General features: G+C 37.8%; 1 protein-coding gene across 7 annotated transcripts in view; it reads right to left on the bottom strand.

Moving 5' to 3' along the window:
• The window catches only part of RYR2 (ryanodine receptor 2), a 738653-nt gene that overhangs the window by 443660 nt on the left and 273368 nt on the right, over positions 1 to 21625 (bottom strand). For all 7 annotated transcript variants that reach the window (XM_045087357.1, XM_045087359.1, XM_045087360.1 and 4 more), the window contains exon 3: positions 17589 to 17693. In XM_045087357.1, the coding sequence (XP_044943292.1) occupies positions 17589 to 17693 (105 nt within the window). The remainder of the gene's footprint in view (positions 1 to 17588; positions 17694 to 21625) is intronic.

The following is a 21625-nucleotide window of genomic DNA, read 5'->3' as shown; positions in this document are numbered from 1 at the left end:
AAGCTCATCATAAACTTAATTAAGCAAATGAAGTCACAAAAGGGAAGTCCAGAAAAATTCACTGAATTATACTTTGGTCCAATTTCTTGGCTTTATTCAGACTTTATTAATCAGGCAGAAACCTTCATATTTTGGGGAGTATATGAAACAACGGAACAGCTTTAACACACTACAGTAAACTCGACAATCTCCCACACCAGCACATTTAACTCAATTGTAGAAAAGAGTTTAGAAAATCTACATGAAAGTATTTTTTTCTGTCTAAAAGTTAAACTAAGTGATAGAAGACTAAGATCTACCATTCCTAAATTATTCCCATTTTAGAAAAGGAACAGTTCCTGTAAAACTGCTTAAATTGCTTTCTGAATTTTTCAAAGCCTCAGGAACACCCACTTTTTCTTTAAGCACAGAATATGTCACAATGGCTCTTGCGTAAACTTTAATGTTAACAAATTCAAATAGATAGGTGCTAACGAATAATATAGTAGCTCTCTTCCAGATAGATTCTCATGAGAATTACTATGTTCAATTAAATACCACAAGTAAATTCATTTGGGAAAACTAATCAGGAAGAAAAGTATTAACAATCTGTGAGGGGGAAAATAATGAGGTGGAACTTGCCCTACTAAATATTAAAACATTTCCAAAATACAATGATCAAATCAGTGCTGTTTGGGTATAATAATCGACAAACATGTATGACAGAATGTTTCATTTAGAGTAACATATTTGGGGATGTATGAATTTAATGTATGACTAAAAAGTATCACAATAAGAAATGGAATAATCAGTCATGAACAAGGACGGAACTTTGCTTACCTACTGGGGAAAATAATTAACTGAAATACGAACCTTACATGAACTCTAAATGAATCTACTATGAGAAATAATAAACCCCATGTAATAATAAACTATAAATTTCAGATTCATTTACTATAAAAAAGTGAGGGATGCAGGATACCTGCGTGGCTCGGTTGGTAAAGCATCTGTCTTTGGCTCAGGCCAGGATTTCAGGGCTCTGGAACAGAGCGCCAAGTGAGGCTCAGTGCAGAGCCTGCTTCTCCCCCTGCCTCTCCCCCCACTCATGCTCTCTGATAAATAAATAAATTCTTTAAAAGAAAAAAAAAGGTGAGGGATTCAAAGACGGATACACTGATTCTAACAGAACAATTCAATACAATTCCAGTGAAAATCCCAGCAAGTTATCTTGTAGATACTGACAAACTGATTCTAAAGCTTATATGGGAATGCAAAAAAAAAAAAAACTCAGAATAGCCAACACAACACTGAAGGAGAAAAATTAAGAAGATGGACACTCTGCCAACATTGAGACTTAATCAAGACAGTGTGGCACTGGCAAAAGAACGAAGAGATCCCTAGAACAGAAGAAAAAGCCCAGAAAACAGATCCACATAAATACAGTCAACTGATCTTAGGCCAACAGTCAAAGGTAATGCAATGAAAAAAGGATGATCTTTTTACCAAATAACGCTGGAATAACTGGGCATCCTCATGAAAAAGAAAAAAAATAATAATATCTAGATATAGTCCTTAAACCCTTTCTAAAAATTAATTAGAATTGGATCACATACTTAAATGTAACACATCAAACAGTAAAACCCCTGGAAGGTAACACAGGCAAAAATCTGCATGACCCCGGGTTTTGCAAGGACATTTTAGATAGCACCACCAAAGCATGATCCATGAGAAAAAATTTTGACAAGCTAGGCTTCATTAAAATTAAATCCTCTGTTATGTTAAAGATCGTGTTAGCCAAATGGAAAGACAAGCCATAAATGGGAGAAAATCTTTGCAAAATACATATATGATAAAGGACTGTCATCCAGAATATACTAAGTACTCTTAAAATACAGAAACAGAAACAGAAACAGCCCAGTTAAAAAAAGATCTCATGGGCCCCTCACCAAAGAAGACATCAGATAGCAAATAAGCATATGAAAAATGCTCAACATAGTATGTCATCAGGGAATTGCAAACTAAAGTCACAATAAGATACCACTACACATCTGTAAGAATGGCTAAAATCCAAAGACTGACAACAGCAAATGCTGAGGGTGATGTGGAGGAACAGGAACTCTAGTTCATTGTTAGCAGGAATGCAACATGACATATCGACTTTGGAAGAGAGTGTCTTACAAAAATAAGCATATTGTTAATGCTGTCATCCTGCAGTCACATTCCTTAGTGTTCACACAAAGGAATTTAAAGTTTATATCTACATGAAACCTGCATGTGAGTTCACAGCAATTTTATTTACAATTGCCAAAATTTGTAAGCATCCGAGATGTCCTTCAGCAGGTGAATGGATAAACTGTTGGGGCCCCATACAATGGAACACTCTTCAGCAATAAAAAGAAATGAGCTATCAAGCTAGGCAAAGACACAGAGGAGTCTCAAATACACACTGCTGTGTGAAAGAAACTAGTGTGAAAAGAGTATGTACTGTATGATTCCAACTACATGAAACTATGGAAAAAGCAAAACTATGGAAACAGTAATAGATCAGTAGTTTCCAGTGGTTGGGGGAGGGAGGAATAATAGGGGGAGCACAGGGGATTTTTAGGGTGGTGAAACCATTCTGTATGGCACAATCATCATAGATACATGACATCAAACCTTTGTTAAAACTCACAGAACATACAGCATGAAGAGTGAACCCCAATGTAAACTGTGTGCCTTTCTGCAATCAGGATGCCATCAACACGGGCTCACCAACTGTAACAAGTGTGCCACGAAGGCAAGACCATAATTACAGGGAAACTGAGGGCAGGAGATATGGGAATGTTCTCAATAATGTTCCATAAACCTAAAACTGCTCTACAAAAAAACAAGTGAAATAAAAAGCTTTTCAGACATAAAAGCCATTTTCACATAAAAAAGTGGGTATAATACATACCAAATAGTTGTTACGTAATATAAAACAAGAGAAGCATAAGCAACCGTCAAAACCCAGCGACAGGGGGCTCTGTGAGTGGAAATACTACTGCTGGCCGGGAGACTTACAAAACTGGTCAAGGAAGAGGACACTTGGAACACGTGCACAGAACAAGGGAGTGAACTTCTGAAAGACCCAGGAATCTAAGCTGAGGCATGAGTGTGGCAAGCTTACAAGAAATGCTATCTGCCGAAAACAGAGCATATTCAGGGAGTGAATGAGTCCAGACCGGATGGCGGATGGACAGAAGAAGGGAGAAAGAAAGAGAAACCAGCGCCTACATTCCCTCACAAACACTGAAGTCACATAGCAACAATTAAATCAGAAACAGTCTGCACAGGGAACAGACACAGAGGGTGATTTGATGATTGGCTCGACCCGTCGAGGTGCACAGATTCTTTCCTAATCCATACTTGAGTGGCTCTCAGAAGCAGCAGCAACTCCTTATGGGGAAAAACTACAAACCAATCAACCAAATTTATGTATCCAGGCAGGATCCTCCTCAAATCCAACCTGCTGGTTTAGCAACTAGAGCTCATGACTATGTCAATGAGAGAATTCATTTCTCTCCTCCTATAATTGTTATACATACTAACACTTCTATTCTGTAAGCCACTAGAAACAAATCAAAATTTCCAGGCCACAGATGTGTACAGACAAATCCCTTTTTTATCTCTGACCCCGAAACCTTATTTTTATTCCTTCACCCGCCAGAAAAGCATTTTCCTAGTGTTTTCAAGGCATACATTCCTCTTACACCCTGCGGGCCTGTCTGGGAAGCAATCATCCTGGCTTTCAGACTCTCTCTCACCATCTCCTCTGCAGAGACCACACACTGAGGTTACTCATCTGTAGGTTACTAACTCCAGCCTACGAAGTGCTAAATCTTCCCGGGTCACTGCTGCTTCTCTCCTGTCATGTAATGCAACGCTTTTGGTATGTCCATCCCCATCTCCCGTTCGCCAGAATTATGAGAATTGGTACGCTACAGTATGAAGCCCATTCCGTGCATCCTTGGGTGCTACTTTCTGCACTCTGTGAAAGGTCTAGGGGCAGTCCTGAGGTTTCCCAGTCCAGCAGAGAATGGGCCCATGGCACCACGCACTCTTAGAGCTATTGCCCTCACCATGACCTCAGAAGCCACAGGAACATAATCTGGTTGTAATTACCAGTCCTGCCTTAAATGTCCCATCTGGTCTCCGGCATCTCCCGGTTATGTAGATCACCCCTGTCTTGGTCTTTCTCTTACAGCTCTGAGATTCATTGTATAAAACAGGACAGCTTCTATGCATGTGTGTCTGCAACTCCAATGAACTGCGTGGCCTCCTTTTAAATGGTCACATCTGAAATCATGTGACAGATTTTGTACATGTGTGTATTATCTATGTTTTCTTCTGGGGAAAGGTACTAGAACTTTTATCGGGTTCACAAAGGCACCATGCCTGGGGATGGCCAAAAAAATCCTCGCCCGGATGAGACCCTCTGGACAGTAAAAAAGGGAACTTGCAAGAATTAAGCTGTGACAACAGCTTGTTGTTGGATTGTCCAACAAGGATGGGTGTCCAACCTGGATTTCCCAGGCCAACAAGGATGGTGGGTACCTGACCCCAAAGTTTAACTTCACATGTCCCCTTCTGAAAATACCCCTTTTCTTTCACAACAGCAAGAGGCAATGTGAAAAAGAGCTACACTTCACAGGCAAAAGTTCTACCTTCCCTTCAAAGCTATTACAAGAGTAGCAGAAACCCAATTTTTGGCACTTTTCAGCCCTCTGATTTGGGGTTTGTAGGGTCTACCTTGCGGTTCTGCCAGTGGCAGATTTACTGAAATCTGGTTCATAACCTGCATCCCATGTGGTAGTGGTTAGAGCGAGTGGTCACCACACACTGAAAACCTGGCTCTCATGGGGTTCACACCCTAGTGGGGACAGGTGGTCTTGAAAAACAATAGAAAGAAAAACAAAAACAGACATGCATACTTTGTCGAAAGGTAATAGTGCTCTGGGGAAAACTCAAGCAGGCTAAGGAGAAAGACGAGTTAGGGGAGGAGGGGCGTATGGGTGGTATCATCTGCTGAACAGGTGTGAAAGAAAGAAGAAAGACTACGATAAGACTAGAATGTTCGGGGTACCTGGGTGGCTTAGTGGGTTAAAGCCTCTGCCTTCGGCTCAGTGTCCTGGGATCAAGCCCCATATCAGGCTCTCTGCTTGGCGGGGAGCCTGCTTCCCTTCCTCTTTCTCTGCCTACTTGTGATCTCTGTCTGTCAAATAAATAAAATCTTAAAAAAAAAGAAAAAAAGACTGGGATGTTTTACGAGAATAAGGTAGAACTTCAAGAGAATTAAAATTAGGGGATGGTTGGCTAGACAGGTTATGAATCTCTTTAAATCACTAGTAAATTCAGGAATAGTTTATCAGATGAATTTACCATCTGATTCATTCACTATCAAAGATTTCCATATGTAAGATTTTTTTTTTTAATCTTAAACACACACACACACACACACACAAAATTCTGAGGAAGATGCCCAAATTGAATGAGAGTAATCAAATAAAATAATCTATACATTCAAGATTCATCATCTAAAACAGCACATAACTGCACCACAGTGATTAAATTACGTGTGAATTAAATTGGCCTCCTTATTGAGTTCGATGCTGGCATCTTGGAAAATCACTTCATTCAAATACACAGAAACATGGAGTATCCTTAGCTTCAGAGCGGAAAGTAGTCTGTCTGGCTTCGGAAAGACCATAAAAGAGGCAACGTCTACTAAAAGAAGATGTGCATTTTAACTGCAGACAAATATCCACATTCACATAAGCGGTGGATAAATAACGGTGGCTCAGCGAACACTTTGAGCTATATGCCCTTCAGGAGATTACAATCATGTTCATCCTCTAAATCACCTCTCCAAGTTCACAGATGGAAGACAGGCACAAGGCTATGTACAGAGGCTTTACACAAGATGCTGGTAGATGATCCCATCAAGCTAGTAATTTGTTAATTTATTTGCATTATAACTCCACTCCCAAAGCAGTATTTGTGCTTTACGAAGAATGTTCCTGAACAGTAAGATAAATAGAAATCAGCCTCTGGAAAGAAAATGTTAAGTTATAGTAGGTATTTGGGAATTGCTCTTTCAATATAAATAATAACATTAAATTGTCTGCAATATAAACGGACTAATCCATTAAGCCTTACACAGCTCTTCCCTGTTGAGGACATCAGCCACTTATGATGTGATGTAGGATGAGATGCTGGGGGAATAACGCTGGGTGAGTTATCAGAAGCTCCTTCCTCTCTGTACTCTCATTGAGGAAAGTTACTCTTCACGATTCCATCACTAAATTTCTCAGGAGGAAAGATTCATTCTTATTGACCTCTGGCAGCTCCAGCCCAGAATTCACAACAGCAACTCCATAGACTTTTGTGGAATGAATGTACTTGAGCCAGTAAGGCAGAAAAAGGATGTGGCTTTTCCATTTCTCAGCTATGGAGACAACTGAAGCATAGACTTGCGATCTCTTTTTCTAGATAAGGATTTAACTTGTTAGACCTAGTTTGGCTCAAGAACCTGGAGAATCTCAAATGTAAATAAATAGTTCCAATTAAGGCATAAGAATGCCAACTCTAGGTCTGCCAGGTACTACAGCAAACAATGACAGAAATGATCAAACGCTCACTTACAACTGTCTTCCTTCTTCCAAAAGAAAGAACCTAATTTTATAGATGTACCATTCTTCTCCCCCTCCCCATGCTCTCAGCCAATTGTGCTGACCACATCTCAATAAGTAACAGTCATAATCATGCAACAGTGTGCATGAGGGAAATTCTACCAGGTTTCTTTATTCCCTTAAACAAATAAACAACAACAATAACAACAACAACAAACACAGAAATCAGCTCCTTTTCGCACCATGGAAGATGCTGAATTTGGAGGTCGTTCTTGAACCTAGCCTAAGAACTAGGCAAACAGAGAGAACAGAATAAAGAGAACTATACAAAATGTGAGCCAGAGCCCTGATCCATTAAAACAGGACTATCTGTCTTTGGACACTTTGTGTCATTTTTTTAAAAACCACATATAATTCAGTTGTAAAAGAGGACCCAACAGTCAGTAATATGATGCCGTTGATGTAAAAGTATTTCTGTACATGACTTTCTAGATGGATACAGACCAATCTTTTAGCGATGGTTGTCTTCAGGGAAAAGGAGGATTATGAAGCAAATATTTGCATTCAGTACTCTGCAATATTACTATTATGAGGATAAGATTGTGAAATGGTTCTGGAATTTAAATTTTAATGGAAATTTAAGTGTATGTTTATATCACACGCATGGCAGGCACTAATTATGTGTTTTCCCCCAGCTTTATTGAGATATAATTGATACACATGACTGTAATATAAGCTTAAATGTTCAGCATAATGGTTTGATTTACACACATTATGAAATGATTATTGCAATAAGTTTAGTTAGCATCCGTCATCTCAATAGAGATACAATGAAAAAATTTTTAAAAAAAGAAAAAAAATTTTGTTTGTGATGAGCACCCTTGGGATTTACTCTCTTGACAACTCTCCTACACACCCCACAGCAAAGGTAACTATGGGCATCGTGCTAGACACGACAGCACCAGAACTCATTCATCCTTTAACAGGAAGCTGTTCTCTTTTGACATGCCCCCACCCCTCCTTCCAATTCTCCCTCATCCCACCTCTGGTAGCCACAAATCTGATCTCTTTCTCTACGAGTTTGTTTTTATTTTGTTTTTGTAGATTCCACATATGAGTTAAGTCATACAGTATTTGTCTTTCTCTATCTGACTTATTTCCTTCAGTATAATGTCCTTAAGGTCCAGGCATACTGTTGCACATGGCAAGATTTCATTCTTTTTTATGCCTGAATAATATTCAATCACACATAGACACACAAACACTCTTTTTCACCTATTCATCCATCAGTGGATGCTTAATGTTGTTTCTGTGTCTTGGCTGTTGCAAACAAAGATGCAGGAAACATGGGGTGCAGATATCTTTTCGAGTTACTGGTTTTGATTCCTTTGGATATAGTCCCAGAAATAGAATGGCCAAATCATACAGAAGTTCGATTTTTATTTTATTGAGGACTTCCCATATTTTTTCCACAACGGCTGCACCAAGTTATAATCCCATCAATGGTACACAAGAGTTTCCTGTTCTCCACATCTTCTCCAGTGTTTATTATCTCTTGTCTTTTTTATGGTGGACAACCTAGTGGGTGTGCAATGGTATCTCATTGGGATTTTGATTTGTATTTCCTTAATGACTAGCGATATTAAGCATTTTTCCATGTACGTGTTGGCCACCTGTGTGTCTTCTTAGTTTGCTCTACCACTCTCCCTGCCATTGTAAATGGCAAGATTTCATTCTTTTTTATAGCTGAGTAATATTCCACTGCATACATACACTACATCTTCTTTATCAATTAGTCTATCAGTAGACACTTGGGCTGTTTCCAAATCTTGGCTTTTGTAAATAATGCTGCTATAAACATAGGGGTGCATGTATCCCTTTAGAATTAGTGTTTTTGTATTCTTTAATACCCAGTAGTGTGACTGCTGGATCATCAGGTAGCTCTAATTTTAGCTTTTTGAGAAATATCCGTGCTGTCTCCCACAGTGGCTGCACCAGTGTGCATTCCCACCAACAGTGCAAGAGGTTCCTTTTTCTCCACATTTTTGCCAACACCTGTTTCCTCCTGTGTTGTTGATTTTAGCCATTTGACAGGTGTGAGGTGATATCTCATTCTAGTTTTGATTTACATTTCCCCGATAAGTGATGGTGAGCATCTTTTCATGTGTCTGTTGCCCATTGGTATGTTTTCTTTGTAGAAATGCTCGTGTTTTCTGCCCATTTTTAATTGGATTATTTGCTTTTGAGTGTTGTGTAAATTCTTTATATATTTTGGATACTAGCCCTTTATCAGAAATGTCATTACAAACATCTTTTCCCATTCTGTCAGTTGCCTTTTAGTTTCATTGACTGCTGTTTGTTAATTTGCAGAAGCTTTTTATTTTGATGTGATCCCAACAGTTTATTTTTGTTTCTGTTCCCCTTGCCTCAGGAGACCTATCTAGAAAGAAGTTGCTACAGCTAATGGTAAAGAAGTTACTTTTAACATACCATTAATCAAGCAAGTAAATAAGCAAATGAGGACATTCATATGTATCTATATTTATATTTATAAAGTTTATTCCCAACCATATTCCAGCCAGGCATCTTCCTGAAGCAAAAATAAAAACTGAGAATGGTATTATTTTTATTAAAAAGTATCCCTACTTCAGTCTTTGGCTCTGGTCTCTTCAGAGTCGGGTGTCTACTACCATGATATTTAAAAGTATCATACTAATCATTTGATTCTATATTTTAATGGAGACTTAGGACATGCAGATCCGTAACATATTTTAAAATGAATGAACAACATCAAGCATTTAAGTTAACTTCACTTTTTTCGAGTAAGTCATTAGCTCAGTTTTAAAAACTAAAGTTTTAATAATATTAAACTAAGTTTTAATAATATACAGAACACAATATATATTACATGAATCACAAGCAAAGTCTGTAAACCCTTCCCTCCCGCACTATCCCAGTTCACTTTAATGAGAAGGAAAGCAGATGGAAAAGAAAAAAAATCAACGTGGAAATAAAACTCAACCGGGTTGGACAGAAAATTAATTCTTTTAATTTCTGATCTCCCCAAGAGCTTGAACAAATAGGTCCTTAACATGCAGTACCATCGGGCATATAGCAAAATACCAGAAGAATAAGGATATAAAAGAAACATCAAGATCCACTTTTGGAATGCCCAATCAATACTGAAAACTCCAAAAACTCTTAAGAGAATAAAGTCTTTTAAATACGTGTGTATCTACGAATTGATACATATACATAAGACAAACTGGTCTTAACCTTGACTGGCTTACCAGAAAGTACACTTTTCAGGTCTTATTCAACTAGATTACTCTGCTTTTCATCGGATCTTGTCAACATCTTCCACCTACATCCCAAAGTAGTCAGCTAGATAATGGTACCCCACAGACATCCACATCCCAATCCCCAGAATCTATGAATATGTTACAGGGTAGTATGTAGTTCATTTTGAAGATAGAGGATGGGCCACAAACCAGGAGTGCAAACTAGAAAAGACAAGGAAACAGAATCTTCCCCAGAGCCTCTCTAAGGAATATCATTTTGCTAATAACTTCATTGCAGCTCACTGAGATTAATTTTAGACTTCTGAACTCAAGAACTGTAAGATAATTAATTTATGGTGTCTTAAACCATCTGGTTTGTGGTAATTTTTTTTACAGCAGCCATAGAAACTAAGGCATGTGGCTTCTGTGACTCTTTTCTCCTGGTTCTCCTCATCTCTAGAGGGTATCTTCCCAGAGCCTTCCAAAGGATCCTTTTCCTCTTTCTCCCAAGGCTTTAATAGTGATATCCCCACAGGTTCTTCCATTGCTTTTACTGTATGGACACTCTGAGTAAAGAGCTTAGAAACAAAGACTTTAGAGTCCAGAGGACATGGATTTGTACCCCACTTAAACCACATGCTAGCTATGTGATCTTTCAGATATTGCAGTTTTCAGGTCTAGAAATTCCATTTTGTTTCCTTGATTAATTCGTGTATGTTAAGTATCTGAATCTTTTATTTCATTGAACATAGTTACAATAAGCTGCTTTATGCTTTTGTCTGGTAAGATCATCTCAGGGTTCTTGTTGATTGTTTCTTCTCTTGAGATTGGATCACATTTGCATGTTTCTTTCCATGTCAACCAACTGCGGATTGTATCCTGTCTTTTTATGCTGTTAAGATTCTGAATTCCGGGCACCTGGGTGGCTCAGTCGGTTAAGTGTCTGTCTTCAGCTCAGGTCAGGATCCCAGGGTCCTGGGATCGAGTCCCTGCTCAGCGGGGAGTCTGTTTCTCCCTCTACCCTTCCCCCCTGCTCATGATCTCTCTCTTATTCTCTCTCTCAAATAAATACATAAAATTTTTTTTAAAAAAGGTTCTGGATTCTAATTCTAATATATACCTCTGGAGAATGTTGAGTGATTTGTTGCAAAAGTTAATTAAGTCAGTGAAACTCATACTGCAAAATGGTGGGCAATCCAGTATGGTCCCTAGCAATGGCAACTGCATAGACATCTGCCCTCCACACATGGTTTAAGCACCAGCGAGAGGGTAGGCAGTTTATACACAGAATTTGGGGCTCCCCACCTCTGGATTTGTCTTTTTCAGGATTATTCCTGGACGTTCTCAAGGCCCCGAATTCTGTCTCCAGAGAGACTACGGTTATTCTCTTGGAGTCTGAGCTGCCACACAACACTGACTTGAGTCCACCTGCAGGCTGAAAGCCTTAAAAATGAGGAAACTCATCCACATTGATCCCATTTTCCAAGCCCAGCTCTTCTCTAGAACCTGTGTGCTTTGGCCCAACTCTCCAGAGCCTTCCAGTGTTTGGGAGGTTTGCTATTATTTGTACTGATTTTTAAGATTTGGTCCTCTATAGTTCTTCCTCCAGAGGAGTGAGGTCTGCAGGAGCTCTGGTAGGCAGGCAGAGCCAGAAAAAAGTCCCGAGAATAAGGACCATGGCTGTGGCGTCTCCTGTGTGCAGGGACATGTATGGCTGGCACATGTTCCTTGCATTAACTTATTAGAGTCTCCCATCAACACTCTCAGGGAGATATAAAGATTTCTCTTTATAAATGAAAAAAAACTGAGGGAAAGAAAGATTAAGCAGCTTTCCTAAGGTTACTAAGAATTGAACTCTGAGTCTGTGTCAGATCCACGAGCTTCACACCACTGTGAAGTCTGTAGGAGTCTTCTTGACCTTCATCCGCTGCTCTCGCATTTACTTAAACTGATCTTACACAATCACGTGCCTGAAATTGGTGCTTCACTGTCTGATAAAGGTACTTTTTAGAAACTCACTTATGGTGCTTCAGTGTTAAAAAAAAATGTATTTTTCAAAGACTCGCTTACCAGTAAATTTAGCTAGCTGCGTTCTTGATGTGTTTTTGATATTCTGCATACATGCCTCAAAAAGGCAGAGGTTTTATTAGAAGAACGACTCAGCTGTATTAATAATACTCCGCATTCTAGAACTTCATTTCTCAAAAAAACTAGACATGTCAGAGTCTGATGTATATTTGTACTGATAATCACTGCAGTATCTTGTATCTTTAATTACAAATAATGTATAATTTAAAAATATGAAAAAGTCATATAAAATAACAAACAATTTTAGTAAACTGAGACATAAAAATAGTTTTAAGAGTATCTCTGGATATGTTAAGGCATTGTCCTCCTGGCAAGTATGGTTTTCTATTAGAATTCTAAAAAATAGCCTAGTGAGATCAATTTATTCTTTGGAGAAAAATTTAAAATGATTTTTATATTAATACTTTGACAATTATCCCAACTTGTCTTAGAAATGGAAAAAGTCCAAAGAAAATTCAAGGGATTGACAAGTTCCACATGCCTAATCCCTTCACTGTGCTTACACTAAGAGTGTATATTCTAAAACGGTAACACACAAACTGTAATTGTTTTTCTATACCTGCGTTAGACTGTGGACCCACTGATGACAAAAATCACTTATTATTCATCTTTCTATCCAAAGAGTCTTCTAATGTATATCTTATAAATGTTCAAAAAACTTACATTAAATGATGAGAACTGAATGATTTTTATTCCTATTGATTAATGATACCAATCATAATCACCTAAATTATAAATTTCAACCTACTTCCCCAAAGAGCAGGCTATAAGGGGCAAACACTGGTTTCATTTTAGGTAATTTTTCTTGGTTCAAGCTATAAAATTCAAAGAAGGAACCAATAGAGTCAAGTGGACATGAGGCAAATTCAAGAGGTAATTTCTTATAATTCTTTCAGAAACAACTAAACCAAAAGACAGAAAAGCCAGTCAATGTTACAAATTGAAAACATAGTCTCCTAAACACAATATACAAGTAAGCCACTAGATACACTCATGGCATTATTTAAAAAAAAAAAAAAGCCTTTCCAACAAATAATAATTAGTAAAATTATCTGAAAAAGTAAGACTTTTCAATAAAGTGCACAGACTTCAAAAGCTCTTTCCACCACACTATGTGCCCTCTCACTTCCTATCTGTGCTCCTATGAAACAGAATCCTTAAACTAGACCTTAAAAAAAATACAACCATGTAGAGAAATTGTTTATCCAAAAGGTCTGTGAATTAACAAAAGTATAGTAAAATAGCCCAAAGCCTAAGATCACCTAAATCATTAAACTTTATTCACTACAATACTGACTCTATAGTTTAAAATAACTACGCCCTCATTAAACTGGCAAAACCATGTGCCAGAAGTGGGTTGGGATGTTGGAGGAAGAGGGACGGAGATCTGAACCAGCCAAGATGGCAGAGGAGCAATAAGCAAAGGCCTGAGAAAAGGCCATCAGAAATTCAGAACAGTCCTACCAATGGAGCATACAAGGGATGAGAAAAAGAATAAGGAAAGGAACAATAATGGCCCCTGTTAAAATATGCTACCAGAACAATCATCTCCAAGCACCATCACCAAACCTGACGATAAAGACTTAGCTTCCCTCAAAGCCACAGAGTGAATACATGGCCGAGCCGATATTCTAAAATATTTCTCCCAATTCTACAAAGCCCATCTATTGGCCCTGTGCTATATATAAAACAAGCATACAAAATCAATCAGAAGAGTGAGAAGAGACAGATGGGTGTGGGTTCACAGACAGACAAGTTACACAGAACCACATAAACCCAGGGGGAGGACAGAAGGAGTAACAGAAGCAAGGACGCTGATGTACAGAAGCCCAGGCAAAGTTCGGCAAAGGGATGGGCACTGCTCCAGGGGTCATTTTCTCCTTGTTTTATGTGCATTATCTCCACCCTCAAAATTTTAAAGGGTCTAAGAGCAGCTACTTGGATAAGTGAATCTTAGTATCTTTAATACTGATATGATTTGAGTAAGAATAAAATCTAAATGATATTCAGTGGATATATACATATGATTTAGATCTAACTACACATTTTTTTTATTAAACAGATGAAAATCTCTTTAGATAAAATCCTTCAGAATGCGTTTCTGCCACAAACACATTAGTTATTTTACTAATAGTCACAATAAGCAACTCTACAGAATCAAAACTTCATAAATTAGGTAATATTTTTCCCTGATTCACCTTACATATACCCTTTTGTTATCAGGAATTTTCTTGATTTGTTTCAGCACAAGTGATGCCGGGAATTTCGCACTAGTTTCCTGAATCTTTATGAAAACCATGCATTTATTCAAAAAGAAGCAAGAATATGAACAAAATGGGTTAACCACAAAAAGAAAAGGCACAGTTCTAGATGGGATTTTTTCCTTTATCATCATCAAATGTGTTCATATTACTATGCGTATATGACAACATTTTGGACATTAAAATAGTATTATGCAATTTACTGAATTACATAAAGAATTTAGGAAGAATTGTGTTTTTTAAGAAAGGACAATACTTGAGGTGCCTGGGTGGCTCAGTGGGTTAAGCCTCTGCCTTTGGCTCAGGTCATGATCTCAGGGTCCTGGGATCAAGCCCCGCATTGGGCTCTCTGCTCAGTGGGGAGCTTGCTTCCTCCTCTCTCTGCCTGCCTCTCTGCCTACATGTGATCTCTGCCTGTCAAATAAAATCTTCCAAAAAAAAAAAAAAAAAAGGACAAGGCTTTGTAAGTAAAGTTGATTATTGATTATGAATGAGTTAGGGAATCGGGTAATACATGAGGTTGTGTTTTATACATTGGCAATTTGTAAGGGAGAAAAATGATTTCATGAAAATAAGCATTACTTGGCTGATATATACCTTCCTCGTAAAAGTGGATCTTTCTTTTTTTTTTAAGATTTTATTTATTTATTTGACAGACAGAGCACAAGTAGGCAGAGAGGCAGGCAGAGGGAGAAGCAGGCTCCTGCTGAGCAGGAGCTCCCTCCCAGGACTCTGGGATGATGACCTGAGCCAAAGGCAGAGGCTTTAACCCACTGAGCCACCCTAGTGCCCCAAGTGGATCTTTCTTTAAGCAAATCTACCGTCCACAGTTTAAGCTGGAGATGACAATTTGCTTGACATAGGTCAAAGTTGCCATAGATTCCTGTCATGAATTCAAAGCACAGCTAAGTAGGCTACGGATACATATAAACTCCAAAAGACTTGACTCCTACAAATGCCAAAAACATCCATGATAGCATATAATTAGACACGCTATTAAGCCAGCTTGCACTAGTACAAGTAAGATGGCTGCTAACAAGGAGAACTTCTCTCCTTCTTGGTAAATACTCATGGCACCAAATCTGGTGTTCCTTAGCTAAGAGCACCCAGGGCTACCACAGGATACCCTCAAATCACTGGGACCACCCTCACATCTCTTCAGGACTTCGCCTCTAGCATTATAGCTGAGGTCCACACTCATTAATTGACGCCTGTTCCAAAGTTGTTAAGTATTTTGGGTATCATTTCAGGGTATAATTCAAACTACTTTGATTTAGGAGCGCTTCTTTCTCTAAGATATAGAATCCCTTTGAGCTAATGGACAGTGGTTTCCTCCTAAAAGTTAGTCATCTAAAAGTGACATTTACATCAATGAAAGATGTCCTTTCCTCGCAGGAGATTCTTCTCAACTTATATTTTCTAATGAAATGTAGGTCTTATGGTAGCTACGCTGGGCTTTGAAACATGCTGTTCCACACATCACATAAATTTCCACCTTAGAAACTGACAGAAACCTGTAGATGGGGAATAATTCAAAATAAAATACAGCTAGATTAGAGTATTAGGGAGAGGATGCAGAAATCCTAATAAATATCTGAAAAACATAACTCCCAGTATTTCCATCATCCCAACACACAGAAAATTTAGAGCTTGCCTAATCCAACCTCATGATTTTAGGGGGATAAAACATCTTTTCAAAGATGTTAAATTTAGAAAATTTAGCTTAGCAATATAAAAATAAAATTTATGACCATTTCATGCATAAGCTGGTATCTACAGTATAAGTAAAATGATAATACATACTTTCCTAGATGCTTAGGCAAAAGAAAAATGATTTTTCTTTTTAAAAATAGATTTGGGGTGCCTGGGTGGCTCAGTGGGTTAAAGCCTCTGCCTTTAGCTCAGGTCATGATCTCAGGATCATGGGATTGAGCCCCACACCAGGCTTTCTGCTCAGCAGGGAGCCTGCTTTCCCCTCTCTCTCTGGCTACCTGTCTGCCTACTTGTGATCTCTGTCTGCCAAATAAATAAATAAAATCTTTTTTAAAAAAAAAATAGATTTGAATTTCAAAGCTGACATGCCTCAGTGATGTTTAAAAATCCAAAGAGGTTATTCCAGGTACAGACAAAACTAGTTGAATTGAGAAATATTTTACTCCTATGTAAGCCTATTCTAAAAGCTTCATGTTGAAGAACAGAAATTTTAAAAACATTTTATATAGTTTAACACAGTAATTTCAAACTTCTTTGTAACCAAAAATGAACTTGAAAAGTTAAAACACGTATATTTAGATCTTTTGTAAACTAAGTTGTTATTCTAATATAGAATAAAAATCCCTAAAGTTTCTCCTCGAAACTTACTAGTGTACTATTAACATTTAAAATGAATTAGAAGTAATGTACAAACCAATTAAATTTTTTGTGCAACTAAATCTTTCAAAATTATGAGGCTAATGAAAATATGTTACATCCTAATTGATCACTCATTTTCTGTTGAACTATGTGTTATTATTCAATGCTCTCACTTATCAAAACTGCAATAATGATTAAAAACCATAACAGTAACATAGACCAATAATGCCAAGAGAAAATTTAAATTTCATTTAAACCATACATTGCAGTAATTTTAGTGCAAAAAAATAAAAATCAAGAAACCAAAATTTGGCCATCTATCCTCTGCTTAATTCTAAACTTTAATGAACTGGTTAAAAATGAAAGTAGCCCAGAAATCAGTCATATCAAGTTATAGCATAGAAAAAATTTAAATTAGCAAATCAGATTTCACAGAAAAATGTCTTCATAGGCGACAGAGTAAGAATTTCAATTTTCACAAGAAAATTCTTAGGTGTTTACAAAACTATAATTGATTAAAGACATATTGTCATAATATTATTACTTGAAATATACAAGTGCCATGAAATTTTACTTGCCATAAAGCAGCTTAGAACATAGGCACATGGTTAGAGGCATTTGAAAATGAAATAAAGGTTAACGACAAATAGCCAGGCATAAAGAAATTAAGACAGTAACATTAACAGGCTCTGAAAATGTAAGAAAACACACAAATTGCTCAAAGAAAAATTCTGTTTTAAGCCACAGACATAAGCATGAGGTTCAATGACACACATCACCTGGAGGCTGGATTTTTTTTTTTTTAAGTTCTTTAAGATATCACAGGTCTGCTGAATAAAGTAGAAAGTCAAACTTAAAGAAATTACAAGTAAAATTCATTGACTTATTTCAGCACAAAGAAAATCTCCAATACCTATGAACAAAATCATTCATACCATCAAAATACTAGAAGTATACATAAATTAAGTACTTGCCCCTTCTGACTTCTCCACGGTGTTAGCCAGCATCTCCTGCAGGGCCCGGACAGAGAGAGACTGTTCCAGCACAAAGGTGCAGATGGAGAGGTCTGGGGGAACATTCTGTGTGGAAAAAGGAAAAGATGCCATCATTGCTGCTGTCGCCACCACCATCATCAACATCATCATCATCAAGCAATCAGACCCAATTTACCTTATTGTGTATCAGTTTCCTTCATTAAAAAAAAAAAGAGTACTTGTGAATTCTCTAGTATCAGTTCCTAAATCATGAAAATATATTATCTTTGCTCACACTTAATCCATTTTTAAATTTATAGATAATGACAGCCAACATTTTATTGAGTGCCTGCCTACTCTCCTAGGCATTGCACTCAAAGCTTTATCAGTAACTCCTCTATGATTGTCTGTAAGGATTATTACTATCATTGTGTGTACAAGAAAACAGAGAAGTTAGGTGAATTTTCCAAAGTCACAATAACTAAATTCTTCAAGGCATTATTGAAAGGCCAGATTTTTTTGGTCTCTCAAGCATTCTATTTTTTTTTTTTAAAGATTTTATTTATTTATTTGACACACAGAGAGAGAGATCACAAGTAGGCAGAGAGGCAAAGAGGGGAGGAAGCAGGCTCACTGCAGAGCAGAGAGCCCTATGCGGGGCTCGATCCCAGGACCCTGAGACCATGACCTGAGCCGAAAGCAGAGGCTTTAACCCACTGAGCCACCCAGGCGCCCCTCAAGCATTCTATTCTAATCTACTACATAGTCAGCTGATTAAAAAATATAAAGAACAGAAAAATCCTTGCATTGAACTAATATTGAAGTAAAAAAAAATAGAAAATTGAATTAGTACAACAGAGCCTTTTACACAGGCTTCTCTTCATCCAGAAAGAAAACAATTACTTTGTTTTACTCAAGTTGGATACATGTTTGAGATGTAGCAATGTGATTTTCTGCTCTGTCCTGGGATGGATAGATGGATGGGTGGGTGGGTGAATGTATGTAAGTGTTGCTACATTTCTCATTCATACTTTTCCCCTTCTCTTTCCTTCCTTTGAAACTCCCACTCCAAACAAAAACCCCATCAATTCTGAAAAACCCAAAAGATAACTTTCAAGGTGGTGAAGGAAACAGGTAAGTGAGTTAGAACCATCCCAATCAGGAACAAGTATATTATCTTTCATGACTCTTTTTGCTTTAGATAACCAGGCCCCAGGAGGCAGTCCAACTGGGTCTGGGAAGATCCTCAAAGGAGGAATCTCTTAACAGAGTAACATTATAAACACATTAAACACTAAACGCAAGAGGGACAATGTCTCCTTCATAAAAAGAACATTAAGAGGACGAATTTGATAACCTGCTACAATGTATCAAAATTACAATTTCAATTTCTAAGTGTTTATTAAACTGAACCACTACCATTAGAATGATTCCTATCAGCAGAGAATGATACATTATCATTTTAAGGCAAGATAAAGAGCTAGGGCTCCAGAATTAAAATTCTTCTGTGGATGAAAGGAACACGTCATCTTGGCCACTGGGGTTTCTCATATCCCACAAACCTCTCTGGCACCCATGTTTTGTTCTGCTTGGTTTTCTTTTTTTTTTTTTTTTTTAATTTATTTTCAGCATAATAGTATTCATTGTTTTTGTACCACAACCAGTGCTCCATGCAATCCCTGCCCTCTCTAATACCCACCATCTGGTTCCCACCCCCCACCACCATTTAAAACCCCTCAGATTGTTTTTCTGAGTCCATAGTCACTCATGGTTCACCTCCCCTTCCAATTTCCCCTAATTCCCCATGTCCATCATGCTATTTGTTATGCTCCACAAATAAGTGAAACCATATGATAATTGACTCTCTCTGCTTGACTTATTTCACTCAGCATAATCTCCTCCATTCCTGCCCATGTTGCTACAAAAGTTGGGTATTCATCCTTTCTGATGGAGGCATCATACTCCATAGTGTATATGGACCACATCTTCCTGATCCATTCGTCTGTTGAAGGGCATCTTGGTTCTTTCCACAGTTTGGCAATCGTGGCCATTGCTGCTATAAACATTGGGGTACAGATGGCTCTTCTTTTCACTACATCTGTATCTTTGGGTTTTATTTCTTTAATGAACTTTCATTCTCTGGAATCCTCCATCTTCCTGTCATGGGCACAGCAAAATGTCTCTCCAGTCCTCCTCAGACCACCTCAGCTAGTGGTCAAAACCAATTTCCAGATCTGGGCATAGCTACTGCCTTCCTAATCTGCAGTCAGCCAAACAAGGGCTTTCTCTCCAAAATCTCAGATAAGGGTGCCTGGGTGGCTCAGTGGGTTAAAGCCTCTGCCTTCAGCTCAGGTCATGATCCCAGAGTCCCGGGATCAATCCCCGCATCGGGCTCTCTGCTCAGCGGGGAGCCTGCTTCCCCCCCCCTCTCCACCTGCCTCTCTGCCTACTTGTGTGATCTCTGTCAAATAAAGACATAAATCTTTAAAAAAATTCAAAATCCTCAGATAAAAGACTGGATAAAAGATAAAAGATAAAAGCTAGGGACGAACCTCTCTCTTCCTTTCACATTTAGGAATAAATTCTTTTAAATTTAATTATCTCAGTTTTAGCTATATTATGATTTATCAGATGAAGACAAATGCTATTGGGCAAAAAATCTGATACTCAAAGAGTTTATTCCATTCTTATCCATTTTAAATGTTCAGGTTTGCAAGCTATACTCTGACCAACACTGCTGACAGAATCCTATGTTATTAAATGGTGTGCTAGTGAACCAATTTCTAAAAAAAAAAAGCCTTGATTTGTAGCATTTGCCCATTTCTATGACATAAATAATAACTGCTGATTTCAAAGTCAATGTCGATACATCAGCTTACAAAATTCCTAAATATGTAACACATAGCTCTCAGAAATCTATGAGAACTATTCCCAGGGAACCACTGGACTGATTTCAGACCCCTATCCATTAATTGCTTGAGGATGACTATAAAATAACAGTTAAGAGCTTGGATTCTATAAATAGTTCCCAACACAATAATCCTGGCCTCACTACTTAATACCTGCTAACTTCTCTAATCTTTGCTTCCTTCCCTGGAAAATGATATAGTAATTATAATAACTCTATCATCCCCATAGACTTGCTGTGAAACATAAATGAGATAATGTAAGTGAAGAGCTTTTCACAGTGTCAAGAACATAACAAGAAATCAAAATAAGGGAGCCACTATCCTTATTTTTGCATATTATCCTTTCTCTCTGTGGCACTAATGAAGTACTACTCATTTCTTAAAACTGATTCTTAAATGGACTCTACTTTGAAGAAACAGTGTTTGAAAACATACATCAATAATCATGCACTGGTTCATAATATCCAAAATATTCTACTATTTTCAAGAAAAGGTCATTTTTGGCCAAGCTCATATACTGAACATAAATTTTTTCATGCTTCACTTTGCTCAAAATGTTAAAATATGGATCACTCTACCAGCTTGCATTTATTTTAAAGATCCTTGAAAAACACATGAATTTGGAACGAATTAATCCTGCCATACGAATTTCATGTTGCCATAGATGTACATGCCCATTACGAGATATTTTTCTAGATAGTGGGAGTCAGCAAGAGTAAACAGACAATCCATAGAGGCAACTGCCTCTCAAAGTCTCAACCCACTTTCTTCTGACCCATCTTCCTCTTCTCTCTCTCTCTCTCTTTGCCCTTCTCCTCTTCAAAATATGCACAGATGCCAGAGAAAAGCTGAGCGGGAATAAAATTTTGTTTACCCCTTTTAGGAAAATGTGAAACAATGCATCAGAACTCTATAGTATTACCTTTTTGTTTCGCTCTAAAGAAAAATGGTCTGGTTGTTTTAGGCAACAGAATCATTACCCTAACTCGTGACCTTTCAAAGTGAACTACCAGAAGTATTCCTTAATTTAGATGAGGGTTTCTTCAAATAACCTTGAATGTTTTATAGTTAAACTATACTATGGCATTTATGTCAAGCCTCAGTTCCCACTCTCCAGAAATAAAATTA

This window comes from Mustela putorius, unplaced genomic scaffold, assembly GCF_011764305.1.
Source record: "Mustela putorius furo isolate JIRA1106 unplaced genomic scaffold, ASM1176430v1.1 tig00001118_pilon_pilon_pilon, whole genome shotgun sequence".
NCBI classification, from domain to species: domain Eukaryota; kingdom Metazoa; phylum Chordata; class Mammalia; order Carnivora; family Mustelidae; genus Mustela; species Mustela putorius.
This window is presented reverse-complemented; position numbering and strand designations above follow the sequence as displayed.